We start from the raw sequence: 25839 nt of genomic DNA, 5'->3' as shown, positions 1-25839 counted from the left end.
AAAATTAAAAGAAAAAGTAAACAGTGTTTTAATTGCGGGAAAATAACGTGATCCATCTGTGTTTAAAAATAGACCTTTTAACTGGAAATGCATGTATGTGTTTCCTGATTTAGTTTAATCAATTAAGCTATAACACTTGACTTTTTTTCAAAAAATATTTTTAAATTACTGTTATATATCGATGTGTCTAAATTTGCTTTAAAAAAACACAGAAAGAAACCAAATTTTAAGATGACACGTAAATGTAGTGACTTTGTTTTAATTTTTGTTAAATACTGAATCACATTAGTAAACACACTCCAAACGGCCACGCTCACGTTGCTGCGACGTTTATGTCATGTGACCTCCTAAATTAATATTGATTGGTCTTCCCGTTTGTTTGTGGAGCGTCGCTTACTTACGTTAAACAACGGCGCGGTGCGTCACGTGACACTATCTGCTGCTGCCTGCTGGCTGAGCGAAGCGTGTTAGCAGGTAAAATAAAGTCAGATTTGTTTAGTGAATGATGATCAGAAACCACCTCAAATTAAAGAACAAATGTTAGCTGGGGTACTTTTGATCATGTTGTCATAGCCTGTGATTAACGTTCATGTGTATAAATTAGTCTGGAACGGGTTATTTGGTGTTTCGCTAACACGCGAGACGCATTCCTAACTGAGCCATTGTGTTGTATTTGGAAAAAGGCCTTTCACATGCCGGGGAAGGTAGCATATATCTCCTCCATTAGTCGTTTTGGCTTAATGAACTACTTGCATTTCCGCAAATTTGTTGGTTTCACGTTCCTTGGAGTAAGATAAATCAAATATCTAAATATTTTTGGGGGGGAGACACGCAACTGCATTTACTTTCGTTTGAAGTGTTAGCCTGCTGCTAATGTTAGCTTTTAGCTCGGGTTTACACAAAGGGGTGTCGTTTCACTTGAGATGTTTCGTTGTTTCCTCCCAGCCTGCCTTTTAATCGTATATAACGGCATTTCGATTATATGACACGTTGAGCAACCGTAAAATACTCTGAAGATATTTGTTAATCTGAACACGACGGTTCATAGGGATGGCGTAGCGGCTATTGGAAGAACAAAGGCAGGAGGTTAGCTAGGCAACAGCCCTTACGGACTCGGCTGAACGTTAGTTTGTAAGTTTCTTTCTTTTTTTTTAATTGTACGTCAAACACCCTATAACGTCAGTTAAATTAAGCTGAGTTATTTCTGCCAGAAAATTGGAAAGTCACTCTGTTAAATCAAATTACGTAGTCTGTATTACGTTTTTTTTTTTCCCCTGCTCATCAACTATACATAAACAGCCGTGACGCAGATTTTTTATTATATTATTGTTTTTACCGTTTTTGAGATAGTCTTCTTCCAAATAATTATTCTGGTTTTATTGTTAACTGGCTGGTCATTTGTGACGTAATCGTTGTTGGTTTTGCGCTTTCGATGTCAGTTTTGAGGGTTTATATCGGTTCACTTTTGTAATGCGTTGAATCTATATTCCATTTGTTCATGTGAAATGTCTTACTGTTAATAGTAAGAGTATGTATTCTCTTTATTATAAACACCGGTTCACACTTACTGTGTTTTTGTGTGGGGAAAAGGTGGGGGTGCTGCAAGATGACACCAGGACAGTCCTCTCTTGGCTGGCTAAATTTAACCAGGGATGTGGGGGGGCAGATAGTGAGGTTATAGTCTTACATGGTATATAACTGTGTGTCAGTCTGCCTATATAGAGTGTACAGCTGTAGTGTGTCGCATTTGCCCAAATGCTTTTTCTTTAAATACATTACTTCAGTTTTACATTTCCCACACTTGTCATTCCAAATAATTTATCTGTACATTGTTGTTTTTTTCCAGATATTTTCTATTTTGTACATTTTTTTTGTATATACTGTATATGATGACTTCTGTGGTCAGCAATCCAGCTCGAGGGACTCGGGATAAGACACTGCCCACAACCACCCAAACAACACAGCCACAAAAACAGATACAGGTGAGATAATTACTCTTTTTCATACTATAAAACATGGAGATCCATCAAAAAGAGGTTAGAACAGAATCATCCCAATTAAAGCTTATTTGGCTATGGGTAACAATCTGTTGGAAATTTCAACATCTGATCCGAAATGTGCCCTATTTAATCCGGATGTAGTCTGCTGACAACACTCTTCAGTGTGCATGCTGTAACTTAAGAGATATTTCAAAGTGAGCTCAGGGGGTGAATTTATTCTGTTTACTTAGAGCTTTATCCACTCTATTGCAGAGCCAGTGTGCTGCCATTTTTGCTGATAAAGTTGTTTCAGATGCATTAAAAAAAAAGTTCACATGACATGTTTTGGAAGAAACCTAAGGATTGTGGAATAAATACCTAAACCTAAATGAATACCTTCTGTTCACTCCCTGAAAGCAAATTAATTTGGTGGATCAGAAACCCAGACCTGGGGTAAGTGGATTTGATATGACTACGTTAAATCAATTAAGTTGAATGTTAAATCTTCCAGTGTATACTTCCTACATTGATGGCAAAAAAGGCAGCATCCTGCTCTGCAGTGTGGTACTCTTGCTTCATTCACAAGAAGTGACAGAAACCTTTAAAGAATATTGTAATATGGCAGAAGTAGAACGCAGTTCCTTTGATTTATCATTTAATCTTCCAGCTTCTGCTTGTATACTTAATGAATCAAACTTGAGGTCTGCCTTACTCTATGAAACACGGGTTACTGCATATAGGTTTAAGGGTTTCCATCCTAATAGCTTATCAGTTTCAGGGATTATTTAAAATGTAAAATTCGTAAACATTGGGTTTCTTCAAAGGTATTAATGCAAGCTTGTTGAAATTTGAGTGCTTCTCCTTTTATCCGATAAGTAAACATCTTCACAAAGGACAGGCCGTCACAGTTTTCTGATGTAATTGCTGAACTCTTCTTCTTTCTTCGCAGGCTACAGCTGAGCAGATACGTTTAGCTCAGATGATCTATGACAACAATGATGCTGACTTTGAAGACAAGGTCAAACAGGTATGTTCATTAAAATATGTCAGATAGAAAGAAAGTAACTTAGCATAGATTCATAATGCTACTTCACGCAAATAACTTTGTTGATTGAACCTAACATCAAATGTTGTTTTGTGCTCCCAGTTGATCGAGGTAACTGGAAAGACCCAAGATGAATGCGTAGTTGCCCTTCATGACTGCAATGAAGATGTAAACAGGGCCATCAATTTTCTGCTTGAGAGCACCTCCGACACAGTAAGAGCCGACGCCGAAACAGATTTATGGATTTTATTTTATTTAGATTCTTTCAAGTTGTCTAACTCGTCTTAAAAAAAAAAAAGTTCTGTTTAAACAAAGAATTCAGAAATTTCTGCATTGCTTTAATCACACATTTAATGCACCATTTTGTACCAATATTTGTTTTGTTTGCTGTTCAGACCTCCTGGGAGACTGTGGGAAAGAAGCGTAGTATTGGTAAAGAGGGAGGAAGCTCAGATTTAAAAGAGAGCCGTGAGAAGAAGGGAGATCGTGAGGCCAGCCGTGGACGTGGAGTGTCCAACAGGAGAAGCAGAGGAATCAGCCGTGGTCGTGAAGGTAGGAAATGATAAAATAGTGCCAGAGTATTGTTGAATGTGTGTATATTCATAAAGTCGCTTTATTTTCCCCATTTTGTTTCTGGTTAAATTATAGGTCGTTCAGAGGAAAATGGGTTTGAAATGACTCCTGTTGAGAGAGGGGCTGACCGTGGGCGCCGGGGTCGGGGCAGAGGTACACTCCTTAGTTGATTGTTTGGCTTACCAATCTTACTAGACCAACAGCACCAATTATAAAATCTTCAGTCAGAAATTAAGGCTGAAGGATTCTAATTATGCCCTTACATTCTTTTTCCTCCCCAGGAGTTGGGGGTCGTGGAAGAGGAAGGGGAGCTGTCGGAAACAGGTTTTCTTCACAAGGAATGGGGTGAGACAATATATTACATACTTAAATCTTTAGTTGTGTTGAGTTTAGTGATAGCGATACTTCACCCAGACAATATGTGTATTTTTCTTGTATCGTTCAGCCGATACATGCACTGATTTATTATGCACTGAATCAGAGCTGCACAAGTTGACTGATGTTGAAATGATATGTGACAGAATCGCCCTAAACTGATCTCTAATCGAGATGTTGTTGATTACAGTGACAAACAATTAATTTTTACCCCCCAGAACTTTTAATCCTGCTGACTACACCCCGAACTCCAGGGGAAACCAGGACAGATTGGAGGGGAATGAAACTGCTGAGGGTACTGGTAAATAATATACTATGAATTAAGCAACCACATTCTGCTTCTGTTTTTGCAACATTTGCTTCTTTTTCTTGGCTATTTCAGTTTCTTTTTAAGTAGCATAAATTCACTGTTCCAGATCCAGACGACAAGTTATAAACTTCAGCAAGTGCTCTAATGTACAATTGCAGTCCTCAGACCACCTTTCGTACAGCTTTTAGAGACCTCATAGTTTCTTCACATTTGAAGGACAGCATGGCAAATTAAGGAATTCCAAAACTTGATCAAATGCTAAGATCCTAATTGGGCTATTTGATTAGGCCTGTCACGATAACAAGTTTTGCAGAAAGATTGTCTCAAAAATTATTGCGATAAACGATAATATTGTTTCAAGACCTTTTTACACTGATTTAATGGAAATGACGTAATAATGCATGCATTTTCCTGCCAAAGATAAGCACACTTTATTTTCAACAGAACACTTAACACTGGAACTGGTTAACAAAATAAAACGAGAAATAAAAATTAAGCAAACTCTCAGTCTCTGTTAACTTAAAATACACTTGAATAAAAACTAAACACAATATAAAACCACAGTGAAAATAAAAATATATATATATATATACAAAATATCACGTTGGTGATATGTATGTTTTCTGGGGAATACTGTCTATCAAATGTCTGGAACATTTTTCGAAATGCCGGCTTTTCAACAATATTAAATCGAAGCATCTCTTTAGCAATTAAATGAACTACGCTGTCTGTGAGCGCGCGCCACTTTGCGCCATCCTTTTTGTATGCTGCCTGTCGATTAATTGCTTCAGTGATGGTGGACTGTCACAAACTTGTACACCGCTTGTACTTTTTGTTTCCAGCTGGAGAAACTTTGCTGGGTGGTTGTGCTTAAGGTGCATGTGTAGGTTGGTTGTATTGCTGCTTAGTTGCTACTGTTTTATGACAAATGCGACATACTGGCTCACATAGGTTCAGCGGTTCGGCTCTGTCATTAGGTTTGAATCCGAAATACTCCCACACTGCGGCTGTTGCGCTCGGCTTTCAAACCATTTCCATTTCGAGCCCCCCCCCCCCAAAAATAAGATGTGGGTTTTTTTTTTTTTCTCGCTAACTCCTCACGGGGCTCTAAAGCTGCAGAAGTACAAAATGATGCGCGCTGACTACCTGATATGATAGTCCACTCCTCCTCCCTCCTCAAAAATGAGGAAAGGGAGGGGTCACTAGATGGCACCGGAGTTAAGCCTTTTCATCCAGCGTCATCAATAGGAGAAAAACACAGGCAGAGACGATATAGCCGATAAATTAAATGAGGTGGATCATTTTTATTTATCGTGCGATTAATTGATTTATTGATTATCGCGACAGGCCTATATTTGATTACTCTTTATTTACTCTTCTAAAAACTAGATTTTAGTGGCTGTGGTCTGGAATTTGTGATCCCTGCATCTAGTTAATGTGGAAATGATGGAATTTAATCTAAACATACACTTGACCGCTTGTTGTTTCTCTGCCTCCGTCAGGAACATGGCGTGCCAATCTGGAAGAGTGGACTTCAGAAGAATGGAATGAGGATGTAAGGGTTTGATTATAGATGAGAGGAAAATTGCAAAACTGAAATGCAACCTAAAGATGCATTTTTTTTGCCATTGATATTGGTTTAAAGGATCATTTTCAGCAATGTTTTGGCATACTTTAAACATTCTGCAAAAGCTTGCGAAGCTTTGGTATTTTTAAATGCCTGCCTTTACTGTTTTGTAAAAACATGTAACATCCATAAAAGCATAAAAAACTATATAGTTAACCCAAGATGTACAAACACTCATTCATAACACAGTCCTCTGAAGGGTTAAACAACACAACAAAGCACTGAGGCTTATAATTGGCTTGTAGGAAATGTATTGTGGTAGTCAATTCCTTTTCAGTCTTTGCTACTTTGAGTAGGTGAGTAAGATCTACCAATGAAATGACTATTTGTAGCCTTAAAATAAGATGGCGTTTATGTACTTGAACTAAGGGTCGTAGTTGATTTCTTAATTGAAATGTAAACTGTTTTATTCCGTTGACAAGCGTCTCGCTTACCTGCTCAATTCAAGAAAAATGCTCTTTGACTTTTTATTTTTATTGAGAAATTTGAACATCACCTTACAAAAACAGTACAATTGGGATGGGATTCCCATAGGAATTGGAAATCCTAAAATCTTTTCATGGCAACTATGCACCTTGGAAAACATGCACTTATTGTAAGAAAAATTGGTGTACTTAGATTTCAGTATTTTACAATGTGAACCATGTCAACAAAATAAATCTCCTTATGCTCTTTCACAGTTGTCTGAGACCAAAGTGTTCACTGCCTCTTCAGCTCCAGCCAACCACATCACAGCTGGACACAAGTAAGTCATTAGGGGTCTATTGACCTTGAACAGATAAAAAAAATCAAAACTGATCTCTTAATCACTTCTCTCCGTTTCCTGCATTGGCTCAGTGTGGACCTGGCTAGCATACTGCCTAAAACTGGAGTGAGTGTAGGAGGTTCTGTGGACTCTGACTTGGGAGCAATTGTTGATGGTCCTTCAGCAGAGGATTTGGGCCAAAGCCTGGTGTTCACCAACTCCCACCACAATGGACGAACTGCAACACACAGCTACGCACATGCCACAGCCAACAGCTACGCTCATGCCGCCTCTGCTAGCACCACATATGCACATGCAGCACTGGTACAACTTACTCTTTCTCTTAAACCTATGTCTCATCAATATTACTTCTGTGGTACCATTGTAGTAATTTTGTATTTCCTCTGTTCTGCTCCAAGTCTTCAGTCATAGGTTCTGGTTTTGGCTCCCTGAATGCACCTAAGCAGGGACCAGCTGCGGACGTTGGCATGTCTGAGACACTTAATGGGCCCCGGCTGCCTCAGAGAACCAGTCAGATGTTGGCAACTGGCAGCGGCGGTGTCTCCAAAGACCCAGGACAGCCTCCAATACAGAGTCCAGCTTCTGCTTCCTCACCTACTGCAGATACGAAGTCTCTGAGGGTGGAAAATGGCCCAATTCTATCCCAAAACTGTAAGCCCCTTTTTAAATTAATAAATACATTATAAAAACTATCTATACTATCTGCTGTGTGTGTGCTCTGTATGATGAAGTCACTAGATCGACAAATTGTATTGCTATTTAGATATCAGTTTATTTATTCATTAGATTTTTAAGCTCAGTTTGCCATCCCTAGAAAGTTTTCTCAGCTATAACAATATTTATTTCTGTTTTCTGAAGTGGAAATGAAACATCAGCCAGAACCGTCTGCAGTGCTCAGCCAGCTTGCTCAGAGGCAGCAGCAGTCCTCCATGGTGCCCACCACAGAACCCCCAGGCCTGTCTCAGTCACACGCACCACAGGCCCCCACACCACCAGGTACAGTTTGAAGCTGTTGAGTAAGTCAGTGTTAAGTAGGGATGCCCTGACCCAATAATGATGATGGAAGTCGGTCCAAACCAAAATTATCATAAAGGGTTGCATCCAAAAGCTCAGATATAGGCAATTTAATACTCATCTCTGCTTTTGTTTAAAATTTATGTAAAATATCACTTAATAGGTAATTAATTGTTATTCTCATTCCTACTTTTGTTGACTGTTATATTGTTGAATAATACCATTAACATCCCACCATGAAAATTTTGTCATAAAAATGTGTGATTTGTGCTTATGTCAGTATCGATTTGGGAAAAATAAAGGTTGAAACATAAAAGGTTGTATCAGGACATCTCTAGTTTTGAGAAGATGTCTTGTACTTGAAGATAAAGCAATATAAAAAACATGGCCCATATTTTTCTTTTTAATGCAGAAACACAACAATATCCCCAGCTGCAGTTTTAAAAATCAAAAATTTATTATAAGAGTGGTTTCTAACAACTGTTAACAATTAGACATATATAAACAATAGAAAATAGAACAAGTGGAATTAAAAAATTTTTTAAAATTATATAAGTATTATTTCTCTTTAAATGCCAGCCTGTAGTGCATTGTGCTTCTAACTTGGATAGATCAGCTTTCAAACTGTGCTGCCTCAATGAGAGGGTTGGGTAAAGCTTATACAGTTTTCTAACTCTGTTATTGAGTTCAATTCTAGGAGGATTGGCTTTAGGTGCCCTACACAGTGGTTCACACTTTAACACTAGAACTCCCACAGCCGTCATTTTGACGGTTCTGAGATTTTAAAGGGAAAGAAATATACTTAAATTAATCTTATGTTGCTCATGTTAAATGACTTTTTCAATTTCCATATTTCCTTCATTTTCACATAGTTTTTTTTAAATAAAATTAAAACGTAAAAAATGAATATGGTTAATTCTACCTCAATCTCCCACAGCCATCATTTTGACGGCTCTATTAGTTGCATTGTAAATTCGTGCCGCGGTTGATTGATGTTCGTTACCGTTGCCTAGTAACCAACATTCTACCGAGAACTCTTTGGCCAACACGGGAAAAATTGCTTTCAGAAGAAATTTAACAGCGAAACAAGCTTTAGAAATCCTTCAATATAATTTTGATGGTGATTTTGGCGGAGTGGGACAGACCGATGAGGAGGACTGGGTAGGAAGCGGCTCAGATTCTGACAGTGAGTCCGAGGATGATCACCCAGCCCCGGGAAAACGCAGACATATCAGACAATAGTGAAACTTTTGTTCAAGCACTGCCCACACCTCAGCTTTTACACTCAGCAGCCCTAAAGCCAAACCAGAGCCCATAGTCTACTATAACCACACACAGGTCGGGGTGGATGTGTTGGATCAGATGATTACAAGGGATTCTGTAAAAGCTCCGATGTGAAGGTTGCCTATGGCTGTATTTTACTATATGGAAACATCAGCTATAAGTGCATTGGTTTTTTTCAGGAGCAGTTTGAATGTCACTTTTTTCACGCAGAGATTTTATCCTTGAACTGGTAAAACAGTTGCAGGCAAACCGCAGGTTTCCAGCACCTCCGCCGCTGAAGAGCAGCTTTGGCAAGGCATAGAAAACGCGCCAGGTGCTTCAGCGCTGAACAAAAAAATGCTCATATTACGTTTGTCGTAAATGTGAAAAAGTGGTCTGCGGGAAATGTTTGGGGGGAATTGATCAATTTCTGGAAATAAAAATGTAATTTCAAACTTTGAACCTGTGTAGTAAAACAGTCTTACTCTACGGATTTATTTTTAATACAACTTTAGAACACAATAATAGCATACAATACAGCCTTTGAAAAGTATATATTAAATTTGTTTTAAGGTTTACGTATCTACAATAGGTTTATATCGCACACTAGAACCATTTCAGTTGATGACATCATCACTACTCATGCGTTTCATTGGGAAAAATGTCAGCCGTCACATTGACGGCCAGTGGGAGTTCTAGTATGATCAGAATTCTGGGAGTCCCAGTGTTAAAACCTTTTTTTTTTTTCTGGTACCACTGTAAAATAGTTTTGTCTAATTCTGTGCTATTTCAGCCTAAAAAATAAATAACAGTAAATGGCTTTAGCAGCTTTTGTTGGTGGGATCATGTCTTGTGTCTTAATTTATTTATTTTTTTTTTTAATCCTTGTGTTGGGAGTCCTATTTGTATTGTGTCTGATTAAATTTTATTAATATCAGGTCAAGAGTCCTCTGGCCTCCCTGTAAGAGACGGATCTTCTCCAGGAAGCAAGCTGCCGGGCCTGGAGCTTTCAGCCACTGATCCCCCTCAGCGACAGTTAAAGACTCAGCGACGCAGAGCTCCCCTTCCATCAAAGGTAAAACATATGGACTCTTTATTCTAGTCAATAAGATTATTACATAAATGATGGAGCATGAAGTTAACTTGTACTTTTGTATAGAGGAGATGGAAGGCAGTTTCACAGACTTTGGTTTATTCTAGCTCATATCAACTTGATATTTTCCCCTGTTTTCATTTTTATTTTTTACCATTGCTGCAACTAGGAGTACATGATTAACGCCGGTGTCTGGTTACAGTCTTTTTCTACAACACATTTTTTCTGTGTCTCAGATTCCAGCTTCAGCAGTGGAAATGCCCGGCTCAGCAGACATCTCTGGTCTGAATGTTCAGTTTGGAGCTCTTGACTTTGGATCTGAATCTGGCAGTGTAACAGCAGACTCTAAGACAGAGTTGGCCCGTGAGCATACGTCCACCTTGGCTCAGGCAACCATGCCTTCTCCTGCAGCTGTTCCCACACAAGCACAGAGCATCATGTTCCCCAAGTCAGGACCCGTTAGGTACGAGTTTTTTTTTTTTTAGGCAATCCTTGTGGATAAGAGGAACAACACAGGTTGTTGATCCAGGTCCAGTAGTAATGAGTGCAGTTGATTTCAGGCCATTGGTTCAGATATGTAATAATCCCATCTGTCCTATACATAAAAGGTGGTAAATCCTTTATTTGAATCGGTTTCATACTAGCTATTGACAAGTGATGCAGATAACAGAAGCTTTTATGTTCCTGTCAAAATACACCATCCTATTGTACACAGCAAAGCAGTGCTGTAACTATTAGCCACTATAGGCACTAGACCTATAACTTCCAGATTTAGCCCCCCTAAAAGCCACTGGTAATAATCTAATAGTAGAGCACTTTGAAGCAGCAGATTAAAGTCATGGAGGAACATGTAAAGACAAGGCCACATTTGACTCTGTAGATTAAATCCTACATCAGAGAAACTATATGTCTGATCAAGTGATTGTCACCTCTGTATTGTTGCTTAACAACAGCGTTTAATGGGACTGGCTCAGACAAAGTGCTCTGAGTTACACAACCCTTTCAGTGACTGATCTGACCCTCGTAGGTTACATGGCAGAGTTTTTCTGTAAGAGCAGCCCATGTGACATATAGATACGCACCAATGGGTGTATGTATCTACCTGAAAAATCATTTCCTAGATCTTAAAAAAAAGCTAATGCTTGTGTCAAATATTCTTAAATTCAAGGAAGTCATTTTATTTTTTTGCTTGCTTTTTCTATACATTCTTTAATCACTTGGGAATCTTTCATTAGATGTTTGCTGTTACAATAATGTTAGAGCAATGATGGTGTGTTTTCTGGTATAGAGACAAAAAGCTCTCTGGCCACTTGCTGACTCAGCTTGGCTGACAAGCTTTTTAGGAATCGTCTTTTGATCAGAACACCTCTGTCTTCAGAGGTTGCACTCTGTCTGCTGGCACCATACTAAATAAAATTCAGCTTATTGCCCTAATTTCTCTGATTCTTGACAATTTTGCACTAGTTAGATCCCTGGTAAAGGTCTGGTATCCATTATAATCTATAGCAGAGTTATTAATGTACCATAATGTTTAGGCATTTTTTCCCCCCTCAGATAATTAAATGCTTTAGTTCATTATTCTGAATCTTTATTTATTTTCCTGGAGGAGCACAAACTGTTTATTTTGACTTGTATATGGGTGAGTGAAGCTTCTTTTCAAGGGTTGATTTCAGTGAAATGCATGATTCTGTTTACTCATGCCATGCTATATTTCCCGCAATGGAGAAAAAATGTAATCTCTTCAAACCATATTTTTTTTTATTAAACATTTTCTTCTTTCTAGGTGCAGCTTCACATTGCGTTGTTGCAGCAGTATAGAGATGAGTTACTTCCTTTGAGCTGCTGTGTTATAATAAAACATTGGTACCTGTTTATATAGTGTTTAAACAAAGAACCTTATTAGAGGGCTTTCAGAAAGGACACGGCGCGAACACAATATACACAATGGCATCCTCCAAGCCAAGTGCCGCACAAGAAGTCCTGCACACGCTGCTGTAAAAGTAATGCTGGATTTTGCGGTGCGCAGACAATGAAAGTGGCTAGCACAGCGCACACTATGTTCTGTAGGTTAGGCCCAATTAATTAGTTACCTTTTTAATTTAGTTAACATTTTAATACAATTTTCAGAATGTATATATTTATCTAAACTGTTTATCTCTGCAGTAACTTTCCCCACATATACGTTTTAATTTTAGAATTTTTTTCCATATATTGTACAGCCTTGCCTCATTTATCCTCTGTTTCTCAGAAAATTCTCCTGTCCTCTTGTTCTTACGAACAGTGACCACATGAGCAGCTTGCCTTCAGCCATATCAGATGCCAACTTTCCTTCCCCTTCTTTGGGCCTGCCTGGTGCTACTCCCTCCCCTTCAATTGGTCTCCCCAGTGCAGCAGCTCCACAGCCCTCTTCCGTCCCAACTGCAACCAGCCGAGTGGAGAGCAGTGGCTCGAGAACTTTGCCTCCTCATCTTGGCTTCTCACAGAGCAAAGAGGTCCCATCAGGTGGTTCTGCTCCTCTAACTGTAAGTATAAGTATTTTAATCTTTGTTAGTTCGTAAAGCTTTTGATTGGCAAATGTTTAATTTACACCCCATCTGTTATAGAATGGCTACAGTGTCATGAAGACACAGACTACACAAGAAAGTACGTACTGCTCTTTTATAGATACTATTAAAAAAGTTTATCTTGAACACCAGATAAAATTTTCGTCTTTTAAACCAGGTGCTTCATCATCTAGAACAGTGAAAACAGAATCTCCTGTTATGACAAGTGATGGTGGATCTGGACACCATATTCCTTCTCCTGTAGTCACACCATCCAACTCTGCTCCAATCTCATCCCTCAGCAGGTAATGGTTGGCTCACTCCTACCTTTAGTTGACATGGAGATAATGATGGTTACAAGCACATATCCTAATCCTATAATGTGGAGAAAAATAATCTCTGAATCTCCAAACTTACACATCAAGATTTTGTTAAAACTGTGAATTGCATTTGGATCATATTATTGAACTCATTCTCTTTGTAGTCACATAAACAGTACTCACTCATCCGGAACACCTCTTGTCACAAGTTCTTCCCTCACGGTAAGCTTCCATGTATGTTCAGGCAACAATGAAAGAAACATTTTTTTTACACCTAAATGTCTTATGTTCCTGATCATATTCCTTTATGAACCAGATAACCAATGAGGAAAGTGGCAACAGCAGCAGTCTTCATGCATTTTCATCATCGAGCCAAATTGTCACTCCTAGTGCGCCTACGATCGTCAGTAGTTCATCCTCCAATGGTCTTTACCAATCAGGAGGACCAGGACTGGCTCAGAATGGTGCAAACACCACAATCTCAGCTGCAGGCAGCCGCAACACCACACAACTCACCACAACTTCTGGTACATTCATACATTTATAGACCTGGATTACTATTTTAAATTGGCTGTGTTTTTTTTTTTTTTTTTTTTTTGTCCATCAAATGCCAGATTTTTATATTTTTTACCCATATTTGTTTTATTCTAATCCATACATACAAGTTTTTTTTTTATTTTTATGAAATAGGTATTTATGGATGAGTACTTGTATTTATTTATTTTATGTTTCTCCCCTACAGGTAAAGCTCCTCCTAATTTAGCCCAAGGAGTGCCTCCACTTCTGGCCAACCAGTACATTATGGGTCCTGGTGGCTTGCTTCCTGCTTACCCGGTAATTTTGTTTTCCTAATTCTCAGTGCCTTATCTTTATTCACTTAAACCAACAATAAGTACCTTTTCAACCTTCATATATTTTTATAACTTTTGTGGTTATATGTGGACTTACAACAGTTGTATTGACACCTCTCTGATGGCCTGATTGGGTCTGTGTCGCTTTCAACGGCACTAAGCAACATTGAGTCAAATTTACAGGCTGATTTACGGCATGTAACTTTCCCAATTTTTTATAAGGATGGGAGTCAATGCGATAAAATTTGCCTTAGAGACTGTATGTTCAAGCAAACTGCACAGCTGGGGGAGTGCAGGAATACTGTACAAAACCAAAGTGAAACTATTCTTTTTGTCAAAATAGTATTTTTAGAAAGTGCTTAGTTTCTCCCTATTGTCCATTCTGATTTTAACCCCCATGCTTCTCCATGCTTGCAGCAGCTGTGAGAGTGTGCATATGCGGGGCAAGGGTAGTTTAGAGAGGGCTCTCTGAGGGGAGGGGTGGCATGGAGCAGCTCATGGAAAGGGAGGGGCAGAATCGACACACGGCAGAAGTTTCTTTTTGCTGTTTGCAAAAAGTAGAATTTTTATATCGGCCACATTTTGGCCAATGAATGAGCCAGACGCTAAAATCAGCCCAATAAGTCGGCCTGCAGATTTATCAGCAGCCTCTAATAACGATGGACAGTCACAAGAATAATTATAAAGCTCACAGATGTTCATTATCTGATCTGATCTTGAGCTAATTAGACAGGTCTCGGTGTACCAAAGAGGGAAAGGCTCACTGTTTGTATTTGCTTGTATTTGCAGAAATTATGGTTTCAGGAAGTATTTATTCAGAATACAAATAATAAATCCCACTCTATAGTTTTTGTGAACATTTTAAAAATGTAATCCTCTCTGAAAATGCGGTTTTAATTTCTCAGAGCAGAGTTTTAGTGCCTGTTACAGGAAGCTTCCTGGAGTTTTTCCCCTAGATATATCACCTATATGACAACACACTAATCTACTACTTATCCTTTATTTCTTCAGCAAATCTATGGATATGAAGACTTGCAAATGCTGCAGTCTCGACTACCTTTGGTGAGTCAGTTTTTCTCACTATTGGCGCTTCTCCCTTACCAAGTTAGAACCTAATTAAAATTTTCTGCTAAACGCTGCTCTAATATAAGCAATACGATCCCTATACAATCTTTAATCCATGAAAGTCACATAGTTTTAACGTGTCTGAAATTGAGGCTTATTTTTGCAAAATGATTCTTTATTTCAACTTGACAAATGTGAAATTTGTTCTTATCCTGTTCAATTTCACCTTCACCATTTCCATGTCTTATATTTAATATTCAGTTTTTGCCCATACATTAGTTTCTATTTTTGGTTGTGATATTGGTTCTTTGCTAGTCTTGGGTCTGTTTTACCTGCTCTATTTTTAAGCTACCCGACCAAATCCCTTTTTACTACTCATAGTAAATTGGTAGCACCAAAGACTTGTAACCTCAGTTTATCAGCGTGACAATACTAACCGTATCTCTTTGTTTAAATATATGCTCAATCTTTTTTTTTCCTTCATCACACACACTAGACAGCAATTCAGCTGCACATCAATCTGTCTCTACTGACATCCTGGCCACTGTTGTTTGATAGTTAAAGGACTATTAAGTTTATGATTGTTTATTTCATGCTAAATGCATTTACAGTTTACTCTCTTAACTTTTCTTTTTTTTTTTCTTCATAAGGATTACTATGGTGTTACATTCCCTGGTGCTACAGCTCCAATCCCTGGTAGAGACAGTTTAGCTAATAATCCATATTCTGGTGAGTAAAATGTGGTTTGAAAAAGAGCTTCAACATCTTTCTACCAATGTACCCGCTCCTATTGCTCCTCTCCATGTCCAAACCATGTCAGCCTGGCTTCTCTGCCTTTATCTCTAACATGCATAAAAGTTCTACCTTCATTTTACACTTCAAATTCTTTACTTGTACTCTATAGTTATAAAGTAGAAAAACTTTTTAAAATCTCTGTAGGTTCATTAAAAGTAAAAGAAAGAAAATTCTGTTGATTTTAGACAAATCTTTAGAAAATATTTTTTTTATAAAGTAAAATCTATCCATGTGGTCAGATATATATTTTGCAATTTTTTTAACCTCATAAGGATTTTTTTTTTAAATGTTCCTGTATTTTTTTATTTTTTTTTTTCTTTCAGGTGAGGCAACGAAGTTTGGCAGGAATGACTCTTCTTCCCCAGCCCCCCCGACCAGCCTGTCTACAGCAGGAGTGCAGTCGCAGCCCCAACAGACCCAGCAGACAGGGACTCAAGGACAGGGACAGGGTCAGAACCAGGGTCAGCAGACACAGAACCAGGCCTTCCTCAACCCCCCTCTGCCACCTGGCTACGGATACACTGGTAAAGAAAACAAACCTGGCAATGGATCATTTAACACGTCCTCTACCCTAAACATTTCTTGATCTTTTAAAACTAGAAATGAATAGAAACATTTTAAAACGCACTGTGCATTTTAAAAATGATATACTGATTTATTTATTTTTTTATATATTTTTTTTTATTCTGTGGCTAAAAAGAACATTAGAAAACCAGTAAAACGATGATCATGGAGCTGAGATAAGAATACATTTAGACCAAAGCATTGCAGTTCAACTTTATAGACGACAAAGATCAGTGGTCTATCGGTAGTGAAAGAAGGCAGATATCTTCGCATTAACAAGAATGAGTGAGTCCAACCAACCCAACAAGTAGCATTCATGTGGTTTGCATTAGTTTATGCTTCTAGTAATCCATATCTACACCCATACAGTCGATCGATAGACTTAATTGATCTCAAAGTGGAGAAATTGACTAGTTCTACTCTGCATTTTTACTGGTTATCCTGTAATAAATGATATCCACTAATCTTTAGGGGACCTGCATACAGTTTTTGGGAAATTTTGAAAAAAAATATATTGGTAGTATTAAGTTTGACAGAGAGGCTGTCTTTAAAAGAAAAGTCCGGATCATTATCTATACCTAAAACTAATACGTTCACGGTGATTTAATGAATTTGGCGTTTATTAAAAAAATTTAAATAATATTCTTCATGATCGCTGAGTGCCGGAGCGACTGTTTTTGCCCAAATATAGTAACACCTCACTCCTCATATCTTCCGGCAGTGGCATCATGGTGCAGTAAACCGGGCGCCATTCTCTCTGCTTTACAAGCAAAATCAATGGGAACTATGAGGCACATCAGCAATCAACAATTATTTTCACCTTCACCTTCTTCACCTTTGAAATTTGCGAGATCATAGTTAAACTGACAATGCCTATGTGCATGGTGGTTGGATGTTGTAATACAATGGGTAAAAATAAAAAAAAAACATTACTTGGATAATAGCGCGTTGTGACAAACACCAGATACAGCATTGGGACTTGATTAACAGACGATAACGCACCGTGACGTCATAAACTGGTAGGTGGAAGTAGTGCTCTTCAAAAAACATGGATGTCTCCAGTAAAGCACATTCAAATGAAAATTACTCTTTATTAAAATGGGTATCATTAATTGAATGGTATGTAATCATTTTATATTTAAAGTACTTGCAGAAGTTTGGATTCTGAATATGACCGTACTTCTCCTTTAAAGCTGTACCCTGATTAATATTGAAACTGTTCTGTACAAGTAAAATGTAGGGTTTGAAATGGTTTAGTGCTGCAGTCCTCTTGTCCAAATATAATCATTTTAATATTGATTGAAATAAAACTAAAATAAAATTAAATGAAAATGGCAAACATTGTACTTTTTGAAAGAATGAGATTCAGGCAGTCAATGGTATTTTGGGTAGTGGATTCTTTTAAATCCAGTACCAAGCATTGTTTTTGTCCCTCTCTACTTGCTTTAGGTCTGCCGTACTATGCTGGCATGCCTGGTGTTCCTTCAGCCTTCCAGTATGGCCCCACCGTGTTTGTGCCTCCAGCTTCTGCCAAGCAGCCTGCCATGGGCTTGGCCAACCCCTCCAGTCAGTACCACCAACAGCATCAGCCAAGTTATGGGCAGCATGCCTACGGTGCAGGTGGGACACTCCTAGGTTTATTTTTCAGCTGATAGTCTACAAAGCCCATACTTTAGTTAACCTAAAACTGAGTGTAGCGGTGACTCTTTCTAATGGCTAATATGTAATCCAAAGTCTGTTGAGGAAGAAGGAAACATTGCTGCATGTGTGTGGCCTGTGATTTTTTTTTTTATTTTTATTTTATTTTTTTGCCTATGCTGCTTGCTTAGCTAAAATCCACTCCCGAAGTTGAACATATAGTCACGCTTCCCATCATTGTCAGGTTACCTTATCTTACTCTGAACTGCCCCCATCCCATCTTCCTCTCCCATCTATTTTCCTCTTCATGTATTTTATTGTTCATCTCCCTTCTCCTCTGATCCCCTCCCCTCTTTTTCTGTCCTCCACTGTTCCTCGTCCTTCAGCTTTTGATGACCTGTCCCAAGCCCATGCTGGGGAATACAGTAAGACAGGGTATGGCGGCTCTGCCCAGTCACAGGCAAAATCAGCAGGCAGCGGCCCAGGGAAAGGTACACACTACACGTGCATACTGAAACACTTTTCACTTGCTGTAGTGGAATCACGCGACACAGCAGCTAATTGCAGGGAGTGGGGAAAAACTGAGGTGTCGTGCCTCTGCACCTCCTCACCTAATCTGCTTCTTTCTGCGGGCTGGCGTCTGTAATACTAACATGGAAACAGACATTTAAAATTTACTACTAAACAATGAACACATTTCACTGCAGTTTTAATTGAAAGATTTCTTTTTCTCTAATCTCTCAGCACCTGGATTATCTGGATCAGGAACTGGTGGTGGAGTTCCTGACATGGGTGGTTCGATATACAACAAAACACAGGTGTGTTTTTAATGTTTATTGATGTTTCTTCTGTTTGGGCTTATAAGCTTTTAGTGATGTGGAGGATAGAGGGTTGGAGCATTTAGGGCTTTTGACAGCAAGTTGGGCAGGAGTAAGATTTTTCTTTTAATTTTCTCAAAACAAGGGCAGATTGTACAAACAGAACTTTAAATCATTCAAGTATTTAAAATAGGGGGGGTTACATTTGATTTCTTTTTTGAAAATTGTTTTTTAAATGAATTCTAAAGTGAGTAGCCTTAAGATGTCAGATCCAGAAACATCAATAACACTGGGTTACAGCCTCAGAGGCTTAACAAACTCTGAAGGGCTAAAGAAATAATAGTTGTTTCCTTTGGAGAAAGCTAAAAATATGAGTGGCAACTGACCATTATGGTTCACATTAATATATTCATGTCCTCTTTGCAATTCTCTGTTTCAGTCGTTTGACAAGCAAGGCTTCCATACAGGAACTCCACCTCCTTTCAATCTGCCCTCAGCACTGGGAGGGACGGGCCCCATGAATCCTGGTGGAGCTCCTGGCTACGCTCCAGCTCCTTTCCTGCACATCCTGCCTCCACACCAACAGCCCCACTCCCAGCTGCTGCACCATCACTTAACACAAGACGGACAGGTAAACGATGACTACACTTAAAAAAAATATGTAAAAAATCTCTTGGCTGAACAGGACTTCAGATGAAGCACATGCTTTTGAACGGGAGCTTGAGCTGAACGATTATTTTGGGCTTTGCAGGGTGGTCCAGGTCAGCGCAATCAGTCCAGCAGTATGCAGCAGAAAACCCAAGGCAGCAAGTCCAGCTACGGCAGCTCTCCCTACTGGGCAAACTGAGGAATGCTTCCCACCTCCCATCCCCCCAAAAGGCTGCGTGATTGCATGAGAGCGTGTGTGTAAATTTGAAATAAAACACAGGGGGGGAAAACCAGGCACACTACCCTTACAATGAGCATTATGCTCTCCCCACCTCCCCAAGTCCTCATAAGTCTTTTGGGTTCTCTCTTCCCCCTTCTTTTCAAAATTGGTTGTACATGTAAGATATTTATGTATGTATTTATATATAAATATATATATACTGTATATGTAATAGTAGAACATAAAGTGGTTGCCGCATTTTATTTTTGAAGGATGTTTTGTTTACTTTTTCAAAACTGCAGGAAAAATTGTTACATTACCTAATATTAGAGTGAAGATAAATAATGATCCGATCCTCCTGGAAGAAAAAGGAAAAGGAGAGAGCAGTAGCACTGATCACATATGAGGACATTTCAGATGGGGGTGGGGTTTCTAATGACTAACTGCATCTGTCTCTTTATTTTTTTCTTTTTTTATACATGTCTAAGTCATCCTCTTAGATTTATTTGGTTTCTTCTCCAGCCTTTCTCCCTCTGTCCTGGAAGCTGCCTTCCCTCCATGTGTATACCTCCCCTTTTTAAAAACTACAGACCAGACCTGCCCAACCAAATTTTATATGTTAATTTAATTTTAACCCTTATTTCTCTCAAAATAAAGTTCTGAGCAGTTAGAGTTCCAACCTTTTTGCCTTGTCTTATTTTCGTGGTTGCCAGTTTTCACATTGGCTTTAGTTGTAAATACTTTGGACTTCCTAGAAATCAAACATGGAGTGAAACTTTAGATCAGGCATCCCCTGATTCAGTCCTTGAGGGCTGCCATCCTGCAGGTTGTAGAGGTTTCTTTGCTCCAGCACAGCTGATTTTTAACTGAAAGCTGATTAACACGCTTTTCATCCACTGCAATCATAATCGGCTGTGCTAACGAAGGGAAACTTCTAAAACCTGAAGGACAGCGGCCCTCGAGGCCCAACTTTGGGGATGTCTGCTTCAGATATTGGAAACATTTGTCATGCCTTAATTAGAATAAGTCAAACCACCTGTGAGAATACCTGGGTCTGCAAATCAGTGGCCCCCAACCCTACTCTTCAGGGACCCTTGTCCTTCATATTTTAGGCATGTACTTGATGCCAGATATTCTGGACTATGAATTGTTTAATAAAAGGTCTTGCAGCATGCAGAGGAGGATCAATCATTTGAATCCCCTCTGCTGGAAAGACTCCTCTAAAGCCGAGGTCTTCAAAGGGGTTGCGAAAGTTTTGGTTGATAGAATTTTTTTTTTTTTATATTCCACCCTGCAATTTTTTCCACTTATTGAAATGTCTTTAAATACACATTAACATGAATTCAACACACTATAGTAAACAGATAAATGGAAGCAGAAGATGTCTTTCAGTCATCAATGCACACATTCAGCGACACACAGCTCTTTCAAGCTGGGCACCATTTCATTCACAACACCTGTCCATTCAATGAATCAAATACTTTTAATAATCCCAGGATGAGATTTACTTTCTTTACATGACTCCATCTGTAATAAGAGTGATTATAGGACCAGTTTGATATAACACAATTTCATACAATATATATAATTCGGGCTTCCCTTCGACATCGGTTTGGGGGTCCTTAGCCTGGAAAATATTGAAGACCCCTGCTTTAAAGGTCAGTAGACTAAAGAATCAGAACTGATGTACATAATGTGACAGTTTCTTTTTTTTTTTTATTCACTAGGATTTAAAAGATTTGACAAAGAATTTTGCAGAAAATTGTTTGGAAGGAAAATGTGCAATAGAGCCAACAGCAGCCATGAAAGGATTTTGAGGAATAATACAAGAAAGGGGACCTTCACAAAGAGTAGTCAACATATCAAAAGCCTGCATGATGAACAATGCCAACCACCCAGAGATGAATTCTGGCTTCAGTAGTAGACTGAGGAGGAAAGAAAATCACCCTGTTGCCCAGTGTCCATAATACTCATCTGTTTTCTGCTCCTGTTGATCAACTGTGGTTCCTGAAGTCCAGTTAGCACAACAAATAATAACCACTGTGTCATTGTGCTTGATGGGCCAGCAAACTATTCTGGCTTAAAGCCCAATGAGTGGTGAGCTATTGTGAAGAGAAGAAGCTTTTTATTTTCTTTTACAAGAAATAAAAGCTTAAAATCTTTAACTCCAAGTAAACAAATCTATATAATTTGCGTTTCAGTTTGCACAATTACATTAAACATTTTCAAAGTATTAATGTTAAGCTGGTTAAAATGAAAGAAATATGTTCAATATTTTATGAGGAAAAATAACTATTCTCATACCTGGACAGTTTTGGCCTCTGATGATTATAACAGATATCAGCACTTAATCTCCAACCTAAAATATGAAACCAACAGCTAAAATTAGACTCTGAGCCACTTGTGTAATCAATAAAAGACCACCAGGTGGCAGTATACCGCAATTACTCATGAGCAAGTTCAAACTTTAATCCATGGGCCGAGGTTGGCTCACTTCTCACTCTAATACATATATTAAATCTTAAGTAAAGTCATTTTTTTTATTTGGCTTGAAGAAACAACAGCATAACTTCAGTAGCCTTTAAAAACTGTAGAATATGTCAGATTAGGAAACTGAGAAAAAGTGGAACTGAGTGACAATTGCTATTATGGATTTATTGTTTGGAGCCTACAGCAACGAGGTTAAAGGTCAAGTGAAGTTAAAAGGCCATATATTCAAGCAGCCCACCCACAAACACAGATACCATAATGGTGGAGGAAGGACCTCTGGCAACTGCAAATTACAAGTTTTACCCAATGTCTTGTTCTAAGACGAGATGATCAAACAATATATATATATATATTTAAAAAATCACTTTAGTAGTGTAAAGCCATAATTGAACCATTACTAAATGATATGGACAGTGGCTCACAGCCTTACAGAGGAGTTCACTTTTCTGACCACGTTTTTCTCTCAATGCTGAACCTGCTGAGCTTGAAACTGAACCAACAAATTAGCCACAGAGAATAAAACTGCTTGGATGCAGTTTCTCACTGGGGGTACTCCATTGTAATGTTTCACTGGATTCTGTGCGTTGGCTATATGGACGATTCCCTCTGTTATTTTATTGAGACGCTGGAATGCACACAGGAATGCCCCTAAGAGTGTTTGCTGACACTTGTGATCGCTCCGCTCTCAGATGAAGACAAAGATGGTTTGTTGGGGTTCACACAGTTCATTCTCCCCTGGGAAACACAGGAAGCTGTGAAGCCACTGCACAGCATATCCCACCACTCAGGACCTGAAGGGAAAAACTGAACTCCTGGTACTTCGATTTAAATTGTCCATATCTTTGATTTTTTTTTTCTTTTCTCCCAAATGAAAAATAAAAAAATAAAAAATGGAAACCACTATTACTGAAGTTAGTTATGCCTCTGTGTACATGATATGAACTTGTCCTACCTGATGTTGTGAAATGTGATGGTGCGTCCATCCAACAAGAATCTGTCTCAAATTACTGCATTTAGGCTGATTTTTACTTGTGTACCATGCGTAGCCGAGTTTTTGCTTTGCACTTAAACAACTCTGGTAAATTGCTGCAAAACAAAAAGCCATCAGTCAACAAAGGACGCCTGAATGAATGGCTCTGCAGCGCATAATGGCAAGCACATTCCATGATGACAGCATTTAGTCAGCTGGGATCTTCGCCCTGATGAGGGGCATAACATCAAGGGTTTCACTAGCAACGATGCTGTGAAAATAATCCAGCGGTGAAGACACCTGAGTAGTGCTCAGGTCAAGAGATTATTAGCTGACAATTCCTCCTAAATGAATATTCTCTCCTACAGGCTATATGAATGAAACAGTCCTCCATAGGCGATCAAAGGGATTGATCCTGTATCTTTCTAGAAAATAAGAATAATTAGATGTTTCTGTTTTATATGTATGACTGATTTTCACTGGATGGTGAATGAGTTGGAGGCCACAGTTTACTTAACTTTACATTGGTATGTCTGTGTCAATAGTGCTCTGCAGACAGACCAAGCTTGCCTTCCACAGCAGAGGCAAAATAACTTGTTTACTGGTGAGATTTCAGATGCAAAATAGTTTTTTACTAACTTTGATAAATTGAAAATATGCAAACTATTTCTTCCATCAGTGTCCCAAAACGGCAATGATTATTTGTTTATGATTTACTCTTCAAAATCCTTTTCTGAGAGAAATAAAATCAAAATTATAAGCCTTCTTCCTCCACAGACTGTTTTGTCAGGTAATTTATTGTTGCAGCATAATGTAAAATAAATCATCCACAGAGGATAAAGTAAAATTGTTGTTCACAATGTCACCTTTAAGCTTATGTGGCAACACATGAATGTATTTATTCCTGTTGCCAATGCAGCCATCTTCACCACCATGCAGCACACTGGGTGTAAACATAAAAAAAAAAGAATAAAATGGAATAAAACCATCTATATCTTTATAATCTATGTTATTCCCCTCTGGTCAACATCCCAACAATTCCAGAGCCCACAATTTGATTCTCCAAATGTACAATAAAAACCCCCAAAACACTTTAATATAGGAATAAAAAAGCATTGCTTAGATATATGTTACACTTCTCAGTCGGTAGGGCGTTATTGGATGAAGCCCTTGAAGTTGGCCCCCGTCCTGCCCTAAACCTTCTACTGAGCTGCGTCTGCTGCTTCCAACAATCTGGGTGTCTTTAAGACCCAGCGGAGTCGGGAGAGAAACCCCGCGGCTGGAGTTGTTTCTACTCTCCGGATTGTCAGCCAGTTATTTGCGGGTAGGCGCTGTAGCCATTTCGCCACATGAAAGCATGATGCGCTGAGCGACCAACATCCGAGGAGTTGGTGAAGGGAAGTCAGCTTTGAGAATCTCCGCGGGCGCGCGCACACATGCGAACCAACTCGCGCGTGATTACGCACGGCGCACGCACGCACACACCTCCTCCTCTTCCTCCGCGGAAAAAACAGTGAGAGAAAGAGGAGCAGAGTGAGAGGGTAGACCAACTTCCAACTCTCCCATGTGGAAAGCAGAGGTTTGCAGAGAAGGTGCATTTTTTCCCCTCTTCGGAGCTTTTTCCCACTCTGTCCCTCTCTTCCTCTGAGTGGTTTGCTTTTTTTCTTTCTCCCCTTCATCCCGGATATTTCCGTTTCTATGAGAGTCTTGCTCGGCGAGGAGAGAAGTTTGGTTGTTTGCCTGGTCGGCTGAGGAGAAGGTGGAGAAGAAGAATCTGGTGAGAAGTGGGGAAAGATGGTCCACAACGCCGCTTGGAGAAGGAGCTTCCTGTGCGTCCTGGCGCTCTGTCTCAGCTTTGCGTCCCCGCCGTGCAAAGCTCGGATTTACACGAACCACTGGGCAGTCAGGATAGCCGGCGGACCCGAGGTGGCCGATCGAATAGCGGATAAATATGGCTATAGGAACATGGGACAGGTAAGGCACAGACTGCGCTGGACAGAGTTCTGTCATTTATTCATGTTTTCTTCAACTCAAACAAGCGGGACGTTTAAAAAAGAAGGGTTAGAGTCTGAACCTGAAGCAGAATGCATCTCTAAACTCTAGCTGCGTCTCTCCGGACCTCAGACCAGGAGAGCGGAGCTGCAGGGAACCAGGAGTCAGGGAGCAGGATGGCACAACAGGTGCCTCCTCGCTGGGTTTCCACAGATTAATTCAGGGGACTCATGAAGCTGCTTTGAGCGTCGCTTCCAGCTGTCTGCTGTGTTTCTCCCCTCTGACTAAAACCTGAAGCAGGCAGAGCCGTTTGTCTCTGGACTCAGGACACCCACACTTCCAGAGTGACACTGACTAAACTTTTATACAACTTTTATGAGATACATTAAACTATGATGTTCCCATGGATAATTTTTTTATTCCTAATAAGCCATTTTATATGTATGTATATATAATGGCACAATATGTTCTTATGTTTAGTGTTTCTACTCCTCTTTATGTCATACACTGAGAAATATCTTATCAGATGATTTAACATATCTTCTGAAACCGGGTTTTTTCATTAATTTCAAACATAATTCTGTTTAAAATGTTGAATTACATTTAAATTATTTAGTTTGAGTCAATGCCAAAATATTTTATATCCTAAGAAGATTCACAGTCCTTGTGATTGACCGACATGGAAGTAATCATGTTTTTTTCTGAGTGCCAGAGTTCTTATTTAAATGTGATGGAGGAAGCTGAATATTAGGGTGATGGAAAGGAGGCCTCTTAACTTTACAGACTTAAAGCCTAACTCCATAGGTCAATTTAGGGAAAACATTCAAAACGCTGCTCTGGTATTAAAAAGAGTTTTCATTTAACACGCCCCCCCCCCCCC

At 39.2% G+C, this 25839-nt stretch overlaps 2 protein-coding genes across 6 annotated transcripts in view; both read left to right on the top strand.

The window, feature by feature from the left end:
- The first annotated feature begins 402 nt into the window (after nt 1–402).
- LOC107087282 (ubiquitin-associated protein 2-like) lies at nt 403–19512 on the top strand. Of its 3 annotated transcripts, none has more exons than XM_015378781.1 (29): nt 403–474; nt 1847–1982; nt 2929–3006; nt 3127–3237; nt 3420–3576; nt 3673–3750; nt 3879–3942; nt 4191–4267; nt 5785–5837; nt 6590–6654; nt 6747–6978; nt 7074–7326; nt 7534–7671; nt 9891–10027; nt 10282–10508; nt 12327–12567; nt 12649–12688; nt 12767–12893; nt 13073–13130; nt 13225–13435; nt 13651–13742; nt 14771–14821; nt 15475–15553; nt 15943–16143; nt 17633–17803; nt 18208–18312; nt 18566–18639; nt 19079–19270; nt 19391–19512. In XM_015378781.1, the coding sequence occupies exons 2-29, from the start codon at nt 1887–1889 to the stop codon at nt 19484–19486; spliced, it is 3504 nt and encodes a 1167-aa protein (XP_015234267.1). In that variant the 5' UTR covers nt 403–474; nt 1847–1886; the 3' UTR covers nt 19487–19512. The 3 variants fall into 3 exon arrangements, with proteins under 3 accessions (XP_015234267.1, XP_015234266.1, XP_015234268.1); XM_015378780.1 differs by having other exon boundaries at nt 4191–4273; XM_015378782.1 differs by lacking the exon at nt 18208–18312 and having other exon boundaries at nt 4191–4273.
- Nucleotides 19513–24275: 4763 nt separating this feature from the next.
- The window catches only part of pcsk5 (proprotein convertase subtilisin/kexin type 5), a 76035-nt gene continuing 74471 nt past the window's right edge, over nt 24276–25839 (top strand). For all 3 annotated transcript variants that reach the window (XM_015378777.1, XM_015378778.1, XM_015378776.1), the window contains exon 1: nt 24276–24941. In XM_015378777.1, the coding sequence (XP_015234263.1) occupies nt 24762–24941 (180 nt within the window). In that variant the 5' untranslated portion in view covers nt 24276–24761. The remainder of the gene's footprint in view (nt 24942–25839) is intronic.

Source organism: Cyprinodon variegatus, unplaced genomic scaffold, assembly GCF_000732505.1.
Source record: "Cyprinodon variegatus isolate N-32 unplaced genomic scaffold, C_variegatus-1.0 Scaffold178, whole genome shotgun sequence".
NCBI lineage: Eukaryota > Metazoa > Chordata > Actinopteri > Cyprinodontiformes > Cyprinodontidae > Cyprinodon > Cyprinodon variegatus.
This window is presented reverse-complemented; position numbering and strand designations above follow the sequence as displayed.